An 18070-nucleotide genomic window follows, 5' to 3' on the forward strand; every position below is an offset into this window, starting at 1 on the left:
TCTAAATCCCCCGCCACACACACACACACAACCAGGGTGGAGCTTGGAGGAGGAACCAGTCAGCCAATCACTCGACCCCCAGCCACCCCATCCCACTGAGCTGTAGCTGCAGTACTGCTGGCCACAAAGTAATTCTCAGTAGCAAAGGAAGGAGGTGGACATGGTCAACAATTCTGCTCTATTATAGGAAATTAATGCACAGTCTTCAGTTTCTGAAGGAATCACCAGGTCGTGACTGACTTACCCAAAAGACAATTCCTCTGTATGACCAGATCAAGTGTGTATGATGGCACAGTACCCGAGGGATTCACTTTACCAATAACAAAAATAAAAAAATAGGGAACAATTATAAAACACTAAGGCTAGGTGCACACTTAGCAGAAACGCAAGCATTGCGGAAAATGCTGCAGTTTTTTGCCGCTAATGGAAGTCTATGGGCTGCAGAAAAAAAAAAAACGCATGCGCGTTTGTTTTTAAAAATGCTGGTCTTGTTGCATAATAATGTGCAAAAACGCACATAATGAAAGGCAATGGAAACGCAATGGTATGCTTTTTAAAAAAAAATTAAAAGCAATTGTAAAAAACGCATATGCGTTTTGTATTTGTGAAACGCAAATGCATCTGCGGAACAAAAAAAAAAAAAAAAAAAAAAAAAAAATAAAACACACGCACATGACATGAAGCCCAACCTTTCACGTTATGTTTTGTGTGCACCTATCCTAAAGCAACGATTTAGAAAAAAAGTAGAATTAAAATAATCCGATTAAAAAGGTTTCTGACAAACATTTTAAAAAAAATGGCCATGTTGGTCTGTAAACAGCTTTATTCTTAAAGGGAAGGTCCAAGCAAAATAAAAAAAAATTAGTTTCACTTACCTGAGGGTTCTACCAGCCCCATGCAGCCATCCTGTGCCCTCATAGTCACTGCTGCTCCAGTCCCCCGCTGGCAGCTTGCCGACCTCGAGGTCGGCGGGCCGCATTGCGTAAATTTTTACGCATTCCCGCTAGTGCAGGAACATTAACATACATTTTTACGCGTTAGTGGTTTAATGCGTAAATTTACGCGTTGCACCACTAACGCGTAAAAATGTATGTGTTAATGTTCCTGCACTAGCGGGAATGTGTAAAAATGTACGCAATGCGGCCCGCCGACCTCTGAGGTCGGCAAGCTGCCAGCGGGGGACTGGAGCAGCAGTGAGTGACTACGAGGGCACAGGATGGCTGCATGGGGCTGGTAGAAGCCCCAGGTAAGTGAAACTCATATTTTTATTTTGCTTGGACCTTCCCTTTAAAGAGAACCTGAACTGAAAATATAAAGTCAAAATAACCATACACAGGTCATACTTTCCTCCTCTGTAGTCTACTATTTAGTCTCTCTCTCCTCTCCTGCGTCCCATTTATCCACTGTGATCAATGGAATTGTCCGTCCTCATTTTAAAAATGGCCATTACCCTATAACCGCTTCCTGTTCAACTGTAATATCGCCCACTTGAGCCATAGGGCAACATGGACATTACCTTGCAGATTCAGTTGTAACTGACAGCTGCTGATATATAACTGACAGCAACTGGTATATTTCAGTTCTTACAAAATATTGTCAAGGAACTGACGGTGAGGTTAGCATTTGATATTCATTTGCACATACGTCGTGTGATTTTTTTATGAAATCTGGTTGATTTTTTATAAAATCTGGTTACCATATATACTCAATATAAGCCGACCCCTGGCCTGTGTATAAGCCGAGGGTTAAAAATGACATGGTACAGGTGTAATTTCGAGGAGAATTTTAGCGATGGCCGTGTGCATTTCCTGTAATAGTGAACAGAAGTCCTGGAGCAGTGTGATGAAGAACCCCAGGATTATAGCTGCGACTCATTCATGAAAAGGTTATGTGACCCATGTCTTCCTCTGAAACATCTAATATGACATGCCTAATGCTATGCAAGATGTACAGTGATGTATGGGGTGGAGGGGACAGCCGTTACCGCACACCTCCGCTCTATGAAGGGGATACACCCTGGAGAAGAGGGTTACTTTTGTGCGACTTGAGTATAAGCAGAGAGCCAGAGACCCCCACTTTTGGGGGCCCAAAAACCCTGCTTATATTCGAGTATATACGGTACATTTTTCAACTTTACATGTGACCGGAATTGGCACATTCCCTTTTCAGACAGAAAAGGAAATCTACCCATGCAATTCTGTAACAAATGATTTACTGTGAGTACACAGCACTTACAGTGTATGCTGAATCCCTGACAGAAGACAAAAGACCTAACAGATTATCACCAATGCCACACTTCCCACACACTCTACATGCCCATTAACCTACACTGCTTGTAGAAGGAAACGGGTCCATTAGGAGGAAGTCAAATGACCACATAGTTAAAACATTCATCCCTGCTGCATTCTTTCTACCACTCATGAAGGGCTGTTTTCCATTAGGAAGTGCAATCACTCTAGGCCTTTTTCCACTACACAGCTGAATCGCAAAATCACAAATCACTAGTGATTTTTAAAATTGCTAGGGGTGCTACTTTATCGTAGAAATCATGAAGTATTTTCCGCTATAGTGATTCAATTTGCAAATCGCAATCGCTTTCTGGAGCATTTTAAGAGGGATAACGCAAAGCCAACAATAAATAAAAATATATATAATTTGCAATCGCTGGCATTTGTGATTGCTAGTGGAAAAGGGCCCTTAGGCTGCATTCACAGTGGGACATCGAGTAGCTGCATTATAAAGTCTTATAACGCATCTTACCACAAGGCACTGCTAATCCTATGCGTCGTTCACAGAGTGACGTTAGTGTCGCATTGCAACATGTAGCGTTATGGTGTGTTAACTCTAAACGCACATGTTACGAGGTACAGAAGAGCATACTTTTCATTGCCTGTATGCTTTACTGTACCTACTGTATGTGACGGTAATGCAGCGTTAATGCACGCTTCGTGATTCTTAGTGCACCGACAGCATGCGATTACAGCACGATCCAACAGGTGCATCACCACGATTGCTGTAAACTCCGTCACAAACGTGCACACGTAAAAGGCAAAAAGACTGACACTTGCGTTACATCGCATGAATGGAAATGTTCCCACGCGATTCTCAGTGCATTAGCACGTTGCGATCCGCGATTGGAATCGCAAAACACTGCTAGTGGAAAACAGTCCTTAGGGATGGGCGTCAATGAAATGCTAATTATTCTGAATTGATGAAAAGGTTATTGTGCAACTTTATTCCTGCAACTGCAGGAGTTCCACGGCACTTCTCAGTGCCACTGTGCTCAGATTCACCTTTCTAGCATGGATGCCTCGCCCCTTCCAGTCCTGAGCGCTAGCAGGCATCCAGCAGATGAGGTAGAGTGTCTACAGCCTGCAGCTGCTCTGGGAAAGAGGATGCACGTTTTGGACAAAGTGAGGAATGGTCAATTAGACGCAGATAATTGAGATGATGCAAATTTTATGTAAATGCATCCAGTGTGAAAGGAGCCAGTCAAATGCAGGTCCTTTCATTTCTGCACAAATTTTACAAAATCTACATAACTCAAAATCATAAGAATCTCACTAATCCTCCTTCGTAAGAACAAGCTTTGCTGTCTGAAAATCTTCCCAGATACAATACACTTTCTCAAAGCAGAAAGATTAAATTAGGCAAAACAAAAAAAAAAAACACAACAGAAAATCAAAATCCAACTTTAACAAAATTTCTATAGCACTTTTCTCCCATAGGAATCAAAGTGCTTAGGCTCTCTCAGATTCAGTACCAACACAATGAAATTATACTTCTACAAATGCCAGGCTGAACAGGTGGGTTTACAATCTGGATTTAAACACATCCAGAGATGGAGCTGTCATGACCTGCTGAGGTAAGGAGTTCCATAATGTAGGAGCAGCATGACAGAATGCTCTCTGACCAAATGTTTCCAGGTGGACTCTGGGTGTGACTAGATTTGAGTCTGTGGATCTCAGATTGCGGGGATTGCTACGCAGCTGCAACATATCTCATGTATCCAGGGCCCAGATTATGAAGCGATTTAAACGTCAGTAGGCCGATCTTGAATAAGACCCTTCATTTTATAGGTAGCCAGCGAAAGGAGTGCAGGACTGGCGTTATGTGGTGACGAGGTAAGTCACGTGATAATCAAAAGAGCAAAACATTGCAAATTGGTCCGCACACTGTTTAAACTGTAAGAACTCCCACTTGAGCCACAGGGAAACAGTCATTACCTTGCTCATCAGTTATAACTGACAGCAACTGATATATTTCAGTTCTGACAAAATGTCAGAAATGTAAGGAATCATGTAAGAAGAAAAATGGTGAGCTCATTTGCAGGCACATCATTTTACTTGGTTAACGTTCACTTTAAACATGTCCGTTTTTCAGCATGGAAATGGTCCGTTTTTTGTCCCAGTAGGACACCCATGAAATAAACACCTTTGTTCAGTTAAAACAACCAAATTCCTGAAGTGTACTGACACTAGTAGTTTGCTTTTAACTTTCTTGTAGAAAGTTAGTGACTCAGAATACCTGGGTGTGGCTCTGAGTCGTCACAATTACACACGTTCTCATGTAGTGAAAGGAAACACGTAAGGAGGTAGACAAAGTGCAGAGTCAATGGAATTGCCCACTGCTACATAGCTAGAATGTGTGCAGGGCATGCCTCTACACAGCAACACGGCCATACATGTCCAACACATCCTTCCTGCAATGCAGACATCACAGCCAGCTGCTCAGAAGTGCAGGTCTGTAGAAGACTACAAAAACTCAGAATGAGGCCAGACATTTCTATGCATAACCACGTCACCCCTAGAGCATTTTCCCCTTAAAGTGAACCTGAAGTGAGTAAAATTATGTAAAATAAACAAGTGAGGTAACTTCAAATGAACATTACATAGTTACCTTGCCATCAGTTCCTCTCAGAAGCTCACCATTTTCTCCTTACAGTGATCCCTTCCAGTTCTGACAACATTTTGTCAGAACTGAAAAATAACAGTTGCTGTCCGTTATACGTCAGTTTATGTCAGTTATAGCTGAGAGGGCAACCGATGTGCCAGGTAATGTCTGTTTCCCTATGGCTCAAGTGAGTAATGTTACAGTTTAACAGTGTGCTGGCCAGAAAGCTGTTATGGGGTAATAGCTATTTTCAAAATGGAGGACAGAGAATGTCATTGATCACAGTGGACACAAGATGCAGGAGAGGAGAAAGATTGATGAGTAGACTACACCGGAGGCAAGTATGACCTGTGTATGTTTATTTTGACTTTAATTTTCAGTTCAGGTTTTCTTTAAGGACTAGAGCAGTTTAGGCATTCTAGCTATGGCCCTATTTAATCAGCATTGACTTGATCACTACTTATGACTCCTTAGTGTTTTTATTGAGCGAAACTAATTTCTTTGGATGTCCCCCCACAGGAATTATTTTATTTCCTATGCATTATAAAGAGGGGAAAATAAGCATTTTTTTAAAATAGATGAAAACTAAAAGTGCTACTGTAGATAATAAACCTTAAAGAGAACCCAAAGTGAGAGGGATATGGAGGCTGCCAGATTTATTGCTTTTTAAACAATGAAAATTGCCTGGCTGCCCTGATACACTGCCTCAAATATTTTTAGCCATGGACCCTGAACAAGCATGCAGATCATGGGCTCTGATTTGAGTAGCTGCTTGTTTCAGGGTTGCGATTTTTAGATATGGAGAGAAAAGAAAGATCTCCTTCCAGCGTCATGACCCAGAAAGTGTGCCAGAGCGGCCCACAGGAGCTACGGCTTTGGTGCCTACTTGATCCGCCCAGCCCCCCCAAATCAGGTAGCATAATTTTTTTTTGTTATTTCATGAGCCCACCTCGGGCTCTTTTTAAAATTAGTAATATAGAGTTGTATTTTCGAGCATTACGTAGTACTGCTTGAATAATAAACATGCTCACTTTATACCTTTCTCTGGGGGTCTTTTGGTCCCCCCCCCTCTCCGCCATATATTTTTCCCATTTAGTGTAGTGGTCCTCCCCCTTCGGGTTCAAGGTACATCCTGGTAGTCTAGTGCCCCCCCCCCCCCCATATCCCACAGCTCATCTCCACATTAGTCTAGTGCCCTTCCACCCCACTAGCTTTCCCTGGTAGTCTACTGGTCCTCCTCCGAAGGGATTCCCTGGTAGTCCAGCAGTACCCCCCTTGCCCTTTAATAATTCTTATCAGTGCTAAAAAAATAATAAACATCCTTAGGCTACAACTGGTGCCAGATACGTGAATGTAAAGCAGCATTTGCACAAGTGGTTAACTAAAACAAGAAAGAAAAGTTAATGCAGACTTTAGCATGTTCTAAAAAAAAGACCCTATTCAGGTTATTACACCACACTGAACACTTTAAAACAAAAGTGGTGTCAAAAATGTGCTTGGTACCGTAAGCTGAATGCAAGTACAGACAGCTGACTTATAGGACCTGCTTTCTATCAGTTTTCTTATTTGTGGTCTGTAGATCTAATTGAGGCATTCCTGGGGAACACAAGCACTGGGAGTCTGTTCTCCACAGCTTAACTTGGCTGATTCTCCCGACCACCAAGCAGTCATGTTGGTCACAGTTGTCATATTACAAAGCCTGATGGAAAAAGAAAACTGAGCACCTGGAAACCAGTTGGTTGCTCCTTACAGTATGTAGAAACCCAAGAAAACCCCAGCCCAGTTCCCAGCCTGAAGCAGATGCAGGGGCTGACTTGTCTGCACAGTGCCACCTTCTACAGGGCATTGTCTAAGTGAAAAGCATGTGAACTAGGACCATGTAGAAAATCAATAGCTGATGGGTAGATGGCTGACCTATTACAAATGAAATACAGTGCAGTAAACTACAGAGCCCCCCCCCCCCCCCACACACACACACACACCCCTCCCCCCCCCACACACACACACCCCTCCCCCAAGTTCCTTTTCTTTGACCCGAGTTAAGCTTTAAATATGAGCCCCTATGTTCTACCACAAAAGAAGGATGGAGGGAGGGGAGACACTACAGTTCCTCCTTATATTGTTTTCCTATGGCAGGTTCCTATAGTGTTACACACAAGGCCTGTATTCAGGCAAGCTCTGCTGCAAGTTTTGATACTAAACAGTGTGGATGAAATACGGCAGGCTGTGGAAAAGGTCTATGTTTAGAGGCTGACAGTGTGAAATACACATCCAGTGACAGCTTACCTCAATATTCCGGATGATAACACATTTCCCATTCGTGTACAGAAAGTTATTGCCCTTTGGGTCTCCACCAAGAATTTTCGCCACTCCTCTCTCCATCTGAGGGAGGCTGGCAAACACATGCTCTGCAGGAGGAGAAAAGAGGAGATTCATGAAAATAGAATTAATTAACTGCTTACACATCAATAAATGCCTCATATTCTGTAACTAGGATACAAAAATCACAAGGGTGACAAGTAAAGCGTCCCCAAAAATTCGAAGGAGGAGTTCACAAGACTGGGACTGTCTTAATCCACCAAACACAGGTGCAGAGTGTCAGTCAGAACTCTCCAGCCATGAATGGAGACAGCGGTTGCAGCAACACATCAAGCATAGACTGCCCCCATTGTTCTGTACTAAATAAGCAGACATAATTTGGTGTAGAATGTATACCGTACGTCTATAAGTCTTTTGTGACAGAAATATCCAAGCTGACATTAATGACCTCTTCTGGAAAAGCTTGTCATCTGGTATTAGATTGGATCTATAGCTAAAATTACTCACTATTTAAAAGATTGGCCCAAAGAAAAACAAGAAAACCACCACACAATTTTGTCAGGACAAAGTTACTTTATAAAGTTCAGTTTGCATTATATGTATAGATTGCCACCAGATTCAACCATCACAGGATATATGTGTGCCACACACTAGAAATCAGAACGAAATGGACCAAACCACGGCACTGCACGATCCAGTGCAACGCTATGGGCATCGATCTGCCACCACTGTTGACCCGCTGTTCAACCCAGATTTTCCATTCGGTCAAACTATTTGAGAGTTTTTGCCCAAAATTGATCAGTCTGCCTGCTGCATCAATTTCTAGCCAAATCGATCAAAGTGATAGGATCGTCCAAATTATATAGAAAATCGATGAGTGTATGGCCACCATTACTGAAAAGGTTAATAGACAGTGTTTCACTTTGCTGGGAAAAATCAGCAGCTACAGGCCACAGAAGCTCGCAACTTCCGAAGAAACGGCCTAGATTTTGGAGGGTCACAGCATGGTGGGGGAAGGGGGGGGGGGGTTCTGAGAGTGACAGAGGGGCTACAGACATGGCATTTAGAAGGGAACGTGCCTCTGTGTCCCATTTGCCTCCCACAAACCTGCCTTGGGTACACTTTAATCACACACCTGACACAAGAATGTGGATAATCTAGACATTTTTCTCAGACACACCTGACCTGCATCCTTGTTCAGGGTCTATGGCTAAAAGTATTACAGGCAGAGGATCAGCAGGGCTGCCTGAAAACTGGTATTGTTTGAAAAGAAAAAAAAAGTGAGGAAGAGTGCAGAGACAGAGACAGCGCCAGCGGCAGACACAGGGCTGGTGCACACCAAGAGCGGTTCTGAGCATTTTTAAAAATGCTTGCCCTTTGATAACCGCTTGGCTAATGGGATGGAGCACACCAGAGCGAATCAATTTTTCCCCAAACGCAAACTCAGGTCCAGCAGCATTCTTGCTGATTTCGGAGGCGATTCACGCCACTGCCCCACAGGCGGGTAAAATATTCATGTACGGGGCACATTTTACATCTCTCCGATCAGAGACATTTGTCTATGGTCAAATCTGCCCATACATCACCAGATGTGTGGTCACCTTTACAGTATGTACAGAATCACTGCACGCCACATCGCTCACAGGAGGTTGTTTATCAGGAATCATTTGTGTATAACCACTTTTCCATAGATGAGTCATTACTAGCTTTACCTCATGCATGCTCGAAAGACTGATAAAGGCAGAGCATAGGTCATCAGAGCAGTAAAACATACGCTACATTAGCCTTCTATTACAATATGTGGTAAGAGTCATGTGCAGCTGCAAGACGTGCATCGAGCAGTCACCAGCAAGGTGTGTTGTGGGAGGGATCCCTCAGCTGCAACAGGCAGAGAAGGAAGTCTAGAGAATGGGAAGTGAACTAGGTGCGGGCAGTCACACAAACAGCAGCACTGCAGCAAACGGGTGTGGAGAGGCAGGGCGAGGTTATTGTGTGTCAGCACAGAAGGAATGCACGACCGCCATCCTATAAACATGTAACATTGCTATGCTGCTAGAATATTTATAGATACAAAAGCACAGCCATTGCCTAGCAGCACTGCCTGTACTAAACAGTGGGCTCCCCCGCAGCCCATTCATTTAGAAGAAGGCATGATACAAGTCCCAGCTTCAAAGCCATCATCCATCCAATAGAACCATTAAAAACAGATCTCCACTCAGGACCTTTTCATGTTCACCACATTGCCAGGATTCACAGCAGAAGCTACCGGCTTGCAATCACAGCCTACATACACTTCTGTTTAGAATAAAGCATCGTCTGGCACTTGCAGGCTGCTCAGATCTACACTGAAGAGGTTTCTATACTGTAAAGGTGGCGACTAATGGTCCAATTTCTAGCAAAAAATCGTTTGAGCGATCATAAATTCTGAAAAACCGGTCACTATACCATCAACAAACCAATCTTTGCTTCCTATCACAACCAATCAAGAAAACCCAAATTTTGGTTTGACAAGGAAAAAAAAAAAATCCAGAAGACGATTTTATAATTGTTCCTAATGGATTGTGCCCATCAACAGATTATTTTCTACCAATCCGATTAGAATTTCTGCTCGCTCAAACGATTTTTTGCTAGAAATTGGACAGTTAGTGGCCACCTTTAGTATTATAAGGCCAACAACATGCTACCAAGTAGCTTAAATGTAAGCAATAAAATGGATAATGTAGCAACACAACACAGTAAACACTGATCACTGGCAGAATAGATATCTTTCTATGATTTATGGCTAAACTGACACGAATGGTTTTGCATTAAGAGGTTTTGTAGGGATTTTCAATGCCTGCTAGTAGTTAAAGGACAATTGAAGTGAGAGATATATGCCACATTTATTTCCTTTTAAACAATACCAGTTGCCTGGCAGCCCTGCTGATCTATTTGGCTGAAAAACACCAGAAACAAGCATGCAGCTTATCTCGTCAGAGCTGACAATAATGTCAGAAATACCTGAGCTGCTGCATGTTTGTTCAGGGTCTATGGCTAAAAAGTGTAAGAGGCAGAGGATCAGCAGGATGCCAGGCAACTGGTATTGCTTAAAGGAGAACTGTAGAGTGGTGTATGGAGGCTGCCATATTTATTTCCGTTTAAACGATACCAGTTGCCTGGCAGCCCTGCTGATCCTCTGCCTCTAATACTTTCAGCCATATACCCTGAACAAGCATGCAGCAGATCAGGTTTTTCTGACCATTTTGACAGATATGACAAGATTAGCTGCATGCTTGATTTTGGTGTGAATCAGCCAAATAGATCAGCAGGGCTGCCAGGCAACTGGTATTGTTTAAAAGGAAATAAATATGGCACCCTCCATACACCTCTCACTACAGTTGTCCTTTAAGTGGTGGCTAAACCAAAAGTCTAGCTGCTCCTTTAACAGTACTCAATTTACTGTCAAAATTACTGCCATAGCCCGAGGGTACTGGTTGCAACCAGGACACTGCAATTAGGGTCATTTTAGCTCTCAGTTGCACTGCCCCTCCACTGTACACGGGCCCTGTGGTTAAAACATCTGGATTTATAATGGGATTAAATGTCAGTTAATTGCCCCTGAAACTTTCAGTGCAAAGAAACGCTTAGGCCCCATTCACACGTGCAAAACACTATTGCTTTTGCTAGTGTTTTGCTCTGGAGATTTTTGGCAATTAACGCGGAAAAAAAAAAAAATTCACACTTGGCGATTTTTTCACAATTATCGCTTCTATAGCACTAAACACGATCCCCGGGAAATCTCCTGAAAATGGTGCAGGATACAAATTTGCGTTTGGCGATTTGCGTTAATCGCCAGCAAGTAAAGCAAATTGCCCAAATGAGAATGGACCCGTAGGCTATTATGGCACTAGCGCTTTAAAAAGCGCTAGCACTTGAGCTTTTTGCTGAAATCGTCGGCAAAACGCTCAGGGCCCAGTTTCCACTACAGCGAATCTGCATGCGCTTCCTGCATGCAGATTTGCATAGCAAATAATAGTCAATGGGTCTGTACTTGTCAGGAAAACGGAGCGTTTTACTGTGCAGGAAAAATCTGCACAACAGACATCAGAATTCGCACACCGCAAGGCTAGTGTGCTATTCGCATGTAATGTAATTAATGGGTAATTCGCATGCGTTTTTTCCTATGTGAATTTGCATACGTTTTTGTGTAAAATCAATTTAAAAGCACACAGGCACTGACATGGTTAAAATCGCATAACTACAAAGATACACGAAAACATGCGAATTTGCATGAAAATTTGCATACAAACGCATGCGAATTAGTTAATGCGTTTTCCGCAAACAAAAATCGCACTAGTAGAAACGGGCCCTTAAGGTGACCATTAATGATCCAAATTCCTAAACGATCAGCTGTTCGATCATAAAGGGGACGGGCCCACTAGCGGAGAGGAAAATGATAATCAATACAATGGCTCATACACATGAGCCACAGCGGTGGCTCGAGCCATATTAAAAAAAAAAAAAAAAAAAAAAAAAAAAAAAAAGCGCACAGAGGGACACAGATTCGGCGGAAGCTGTTGCCGAAGGTTCCTCCCACCCCCGCCGTCAGCTCCATACATTGTGTATGGAGCTGTTGTCGCTAGTTCGCATACACACGGCAGACTAGCGACAGTTGCGTCATGTTGCGGCAACAGCTGTTGCCGGCGATTGGCTATGCCAATCGCCTGGCGACAGCAGTGACTAGCGATGGCTCGGGGTGCGCGCCTCATACACACGGGGCGACCTGTTGCTGCAACACGCGCGTGCCACGTGGTTGCGGCGACAGTTGTAGCCCGTGTGTATGAGGCTTAAGAATCATTCCAAAATTTGAAATGACTGATAGAACACTCAGAGCACCTGGTGGATCAAGATACTGTACCGTTAATGGGCACCTTAAGGGTGCATAAACATCCAATTTGATTGGCCAATTTGACCACTTCTATGTAGTATGCGTGCCAGCATATTTTGAATACGATACTATGGACAGATTGTGTAGGGAACCTCCTATACTACACGGCAGTGGTATAATTGGAGTGTGTGTACGCACCCCAAAGCTTGTACAGACAGGCTTTGTTCAGCCAAAATGATAACTGATTGCTTCAGGTGACAATCTGATATTTGCCCCCTTCCATTGCCATAGTTATAGGGGATAGCAATGGATTAGGTTGTATTTTTAGATGATTGCTATTATGTTTGATGACGTTAAAGGTGGTCACTAAAGATACCATTCTCCAAATAATCGTTAGTTTGCGATCATTCGCATGATTGATAACGATCGTTTGGGACCACTAACATACGAAATCTCCTAGCCAATGCGGTCGGATTGACGTGATCATGCAGATTGATTCCATGAGATTGGATTGGTTAGGAGATTTTCATCCCTTAGTGGTCCCGAACAATGGGAAACAACCCAAAGAATTGTACAGTTAGTGGCCACCTTTAGTAGGTTTCCTGCTGCTCCCCTTCCATATTTGCATATTTGTAAACACTGCTGAGCAAAAAAAAAAAAAAAAAAAAAAAAAAAAATCACCTGAAATGTTCATGAATAATCATAATGTATGTAGGGGTGCCCATTGTGTAGATCACAATTGCAAAGTACTTCATTGTAGATGCCGACCGCACTACATTTTCCATTATGTATATACAATAGTGCTCCTAAAATTGTACATAGGAAGATCATTTTGACTTGCTAATTTTTTTAATTAGCTCACAAGCTGAAAAAGTTTGGGCATCTCTGCTGTAGGTCTTAGCAAAAAGTATATTTATATGGGTCGAAAAGCCTAACTGGTGACATACATCAAGCAAAAGTGCCACGGTAAAACTGCCAGACACCAACTAATGTCCAAACTAGTCAAAAAGTAAAATGGCCCATAAACTGGTCGATTTCAGCCATTGATCGATTCTATAGAAACGATCAGAAATCAATTATTTCAAATCGATTGATTTGTGGAAGATTTAGATGGATTTGATCTGACAGGATGGAAGATCTAGGTCGATCTGCTGCTGGCAGCAGATCGATAGCCCACAGAGTTGCATTGGATCTAATGGTCCAATAATGCATTTAGATAGATTTCATTCTGTTCCTAGTATGTGGCACACATCAGATAGATTCATGTCAGATTCGACCTGACAGGCATCTGCCAGAAATCTGATGGTCGAATCTGCTGCAAATCTATAAGTGTATGGCAACCTTAAGTTAGCCAACAATGAAAGTCTTAACCGCTTCTGGACCGTGCTAATTGAAATGTACGCTGTTTGGGACCCGTTGCCAGTGTACGTAGATTTCAATTAGCCCACCGCACACTACCGCCAATCGCGCCACTCTCCTGACACTGCAGCCCACATGCCTGCTGTCAAGATGACAGCAGAGCTCCATGAGCTGGTCAGGAGCCAAATTCATTGGCTCCAGACCTTGTGATCCGGAGCAGTGCTTTTCAGCGCTGCTAGATTTGGGCGCAGCCGGCGCCACCATAGACTAGAATAGGAATCACATCTATAGCGGTGCTCAGTGAGTAACGTCGGCGCAGTCAGAAGACGCTGGGAGCCGAATTATCATTCCCCACCATCCATGGCAGCCTGGAAGGGGAATAGTAATTAACACGGCCCGGACTTGTGCAGAAGCAGGATCAGCCATATACCGGCTGTATCCTGCTCCCAAGTCTACCGGCGCCAATTTCAAATGTATGCCAGGCGATCTATGTGAGCCAATCTCATTCGCTCAGAATGATCACAGGGTCAGGAGCCAATGGCATAGGCTCCTGACTCGCTCATAGAGCTCTGCTGTCATAGCGACAACAGAGCGAGTGGGCTTTAGCAACAGGTGAGTGGTGCGAACAGAGTGGCGATTCCATGCAGCAAGACATCAGCAAGCCCAGTTAAGACTGCTGGTACTGAAGTAATCAATGTCTTTTGTGTAAGTGCATATACAATTGTTTGTACATGGTCAAGTATGTAATGATTTTAAAGTACGGTAGACAAAATGTTCAGACATGGTGTCAGTTATGTATTGTGGGAATACAAAAACCCAAACTAGAGGATGGTTAAAAAAAAAAAAAAAAAAAAAAAAAAAAAAAAGAGAATTCTGGAGATAATCAGATTTAGAAGCCCAATGAGAGCTAGTATAGTTCAGGTGACCAAGCAAGAAACTCCATAGGGAAGAGTTCTCCAATCACAGCAATGTCTACAACTTGAAGGTTTCTAAATGGTCAAATAGTGTGGACGTAATAGCACAACAAAACTATCTGAAAGTTTGAGAGTGTACCATCCACCCACTCATGCTAGCGAAATTTCCCTGTGGACTTTCCTGCTGGGTCACCTAAGACATACAAGCTTTGCCAATTGATTACCAAACAAACTTTACTAAAGAACTCCACCTCTTGCAAAGCCTGGAGAGAGGCAAGAGTAACACTGAATGCCTGACTTGCCTCCACTGTAGCCTTTCCAGGAAGTCCACAAGGGAAATGGCTCATCTGCTCGCCAACTGAGGCCACAGAGGCCCAAGCCGAGTCCTTGAATATTAGAAAAAGGAAGTACAGCAGTTGTTTCTTGCTACAGGATTAAAGGGACACTTATGTCAAACAAAAAAAATGAGTTTTACTCACCTAGGGCTTCCAATAGCCCCCTGCAGCTGTCCAGTACCCTTGCCGTCTCACTCCGATCCTCCTGGCCCCGCCGGCAGCCACTTCCTGTTTCGGTGACAGGAGGTGACAGGCTGGGGACGCGAGTGATTCTTTGCGTTCCCAGACACATTAGCACCCTCTATGCTGCTATATGGTATATGATATATGCTATAGCAGCATAGATGGTGCTATTGTGGCCAGGAACGTGAAGAATCACTCGCGTCCCCAGCCTGTCAGCTCCTGTCACCGAAACAGGAAGTGGCTGCCAGCGGGGCCAGGAGAATCGGAGGGAGACGGCAAGGGCACCGGACAGCTGCAGGGGGCTATTGGAAGCCCCAGGTGAGTAAAACTCATTTTTTTTGTTTGACTTAAGTGTCCCTTTAAAATGAGACATAGCATTATGCTTGCTTCCTAAGGCTCATACACACATCAGACTATAGTCTTTGGAAAATGAAAGATCACAGACCAATCTTACCACCCTTCATGTAGTATGAGAGCCATACTCTACACAGTCTTTTCTATGGAGCTGAACTCCACATCAGAAAAAAATCTTTGCAAGATGCTGCACACACAGATGCTGTACAGACACAAAAGATCAGTATCTGCAAAAGATCTGTTCCTGCCAAAAATCCATTCCTGCAAATTGCAATGATAGTCTATGAGATCTGCAGATCATCATACACACATGATTTAACTGACATTCATCTGCAGATCAAGCAATCATCTGCAGATCTGAAAATCCATCCTGGTGGATCTGATCTGCAGATGAATGTCAGTTAAATCATGTGTGTATGATGATCTGCAGATCTCATAGACTATCATTGCAATTTGCAGGAACGGATTTTTGGCAGGAACAGATCTTTTGCAGATACTGATCTTTTGTGTCTGTACAGCATCTGTGTGTGCAGCATCTTGCAAAGATTTCTGTCTGATGTGGAGTTCAGCTCCATAGAAAAGACAGTGTAGAGTATGGCTCTCATACTACATGAAGGGTGGTAAGATTGGTCTGTGATCTTTCATTTTCAAAAGACTATGGTCTGATGTGTGTATGGGGCCCTAGGCCTTTACAAGAGCTCAGGCTGGGCTCTCAGAGCAATATCATCTACAAGGCACCTAGGCAAGTGCTTGGGGCCTAGGCTGTATCAAGGGGCCCAAATGCTAGTTTATGGACCATCTCCCACCAGCTTACTAAAAGGGGGGGGGGGGGGGGGGGGAATAAATAAAAAAAAAAAAAAAAAAAAAAAAAAAAAAAAAAAAGGGGGACAGCCTAAGTTACCTCATTGCCAAGGGATCCATTTGGGAGCTCTCTTTTAATAAATCAAACTGTCACATAATGAACTATTTGTCCCCAAATCTGAACCGCCTCATGCAAAGTTCTGGTATGTCCTGCTCACATACCAGCAAGTCAAATCTTACACTTCTATAATTTCTTTACTACACAAACTAATGTACTGTTGTATTTGGCATGAGAACACAGATGATATAAAGGCTACAATCACAAGTCAGGGGGGCAAACAACTATCTGCAAAGCAAACAATGAATGGACATAAATGTGTGCATGTGACCAGCATTATGCTTTCTCCAGAGCAGCAGCCAGCATTGGGTACAAGAGGCAGCAAGTCTGAGCAGCCAGTGGAATGTATGCAGTGCAGACTACAGAAATGAATGGGGCCATTGATATGCAGAGAAGGCTCAGCCAACCTGTGGCTTCCCTGCTAGTGCCATGCTGTCACTGTATGGAGGAGTGCTGGGATCTGCAGTCCCCCCAGGACACGTACAGTCACATCCCTGCTAGTGCCATGCTTTCAGTGTATGGAGGTGTGCTAGGATCTGTAGTTCCCCAGCACAGAGGCAGCCTCTTCCCTGCTAGTGCCATGTCAGTGTATGAAGGTGTGCTGGGATCTGCAGTCCCCCGGCACAGAGGCAGCCACTTCCCTGCTAGTGCCATGCATGGGGTGTGATGGGATCTGCAGTCTCCCAGCACAGGTGCAGCCACATCCCTGCTAGTGCCATGCTTTCAGTGTATGGAGGTGTGCTGGGATCTGCAATCCCCCAGCACAGAGGCAGCCACTTCCCTGCTAGTGCCATGCATGGGGTGTGATGGGATCTGCAGTCTCCCAGCACAGGTGCAGCCACATCCCTGCTAGTGCCATGCTTTCAGTGTATGGAGGTGTGCTGGGATCTGCAATCCCCCAGCACAGAGGCAGCCACTTCCCTGCTAGTGCCATGCATGGGGTGTGCTGGGATCTACAGTTCCCCAGCACAGAGGCAGCCACTTTCCTGCTAGAGCCATGTCAGTGCATTGAGTGTGCTGGGTTCTGTAGTTCCCCAGTAGAGGCAGCCACTTCTCTGCTAGTGCCATGCTGTCACTGTATGGAGGAGTGCTGGGATCTGCAGTACCCCCAGCACAGGTGCAGCCACATCCCTGCTAGTGCCATGTTTTCAGTGTATGGAGGTGTGCTGGTATCTGCAGTTCCCCAGCACAGAGGCAGCCTCTTCCCTGCTAGAGCCATGTCAGTGCATGTGGTGTGCTGGGATCTGTAGTTCCCCAGCACAGAGACAGCCACTTCCCTGCTGCTAGTGCCATGCTGTCAGTGCATTGGGTGTGCTGGGATCTGTAGTTCCCCTGCACAGGGGCAGCCACTTCCCTACCAGCATACTGTCAGTGCATGGGGGTGTGCTGGGTTATGTAGTTCCCCAGCACAGAGCCTGATGCTGGGTGTGGATGAAGGGAAGCACAGCTGACAGGCCGCTGCATTAGTCCTGGCAGTGGAATGACTGGTGCCCGGCGATCACTTACTGTTCTCGTACGACATCTTCCCCGCTGGCTCAGCCCGGCACAGTGACTACTCCCAGCTCTGTCTCTCCTCCGCCCCGCCACACAAACCCGGAAGCCAGAGCCCAGCTCACAGCTGCGATGTCTCCCTGTGGCTGTGACTATATATGGTCAACAATGAACGCTCCTCCGCTGGAGATCCAGCCCGCTCCCTCCCGGCCGCCTCCAGCTACCAGGCAGCTACTAGCACAGGCTGTCAAGCGGCCGTGACGTCATCCGGGGCGGGACAGCCAGACCTCCATCTTTGTTGTGGGCAAGGCTGGAATGAGAACCCGATGCTGTACTTTACTAAATGCTCCATGAATAGGTTGGTTACGAGGAATGTTGATGGCTTCTAGCGGTAGTCCAGGTTTTGACGGTATAATCGCAGATTACTAGGGCTGTG

General features: G+C 44.5%; 1 protein-coding gene across 1 annotated transcript in view; it reads right to left on the minus strand.

Moving 5' to 3' along the window:
- The window catches only part of WDR1 (WD repeat domain 1), a 108083-nt gene extending 90237 nt beyond the window's left edge, over positions 1-17846 (minus strand). Inside the window, exons 1-2 of the mRNA XM_068277506.1 lie at positions 17650-17846; positions 7180-7301 (exon numbers count right to left, since the gene is read on the minus strand). Of these exons, the coding sequence (XP_068133607.1) occupies positions 7180-7301; positions 17650-17665 (138 nt within the window). The 5' untranslated portion in view covers positions 17666-17846. The remainder of the gene's footprint in view (positions 1-7179; positions 7302-17649) is intronic.
- Between the last annotated feature and the right edge of the window lie 224 nt (positions 17847-18070).

The sequence above is a fragment of the Hyperolius riggenbachi genome, chromosome 1, assembly GCF_040937935.1.
Source record: "Hyperolius riggenbachi isolate aHypRig1 chromosome 1, aHypRig1.pri, whole genome shotgun sequence".
Lineage (NCBI taxonomy): Eukaryota > Metazoa > Chordata > Amphibia > Anura > Hyperoliidae > Hyperolius > Hyperolius riggenbachi.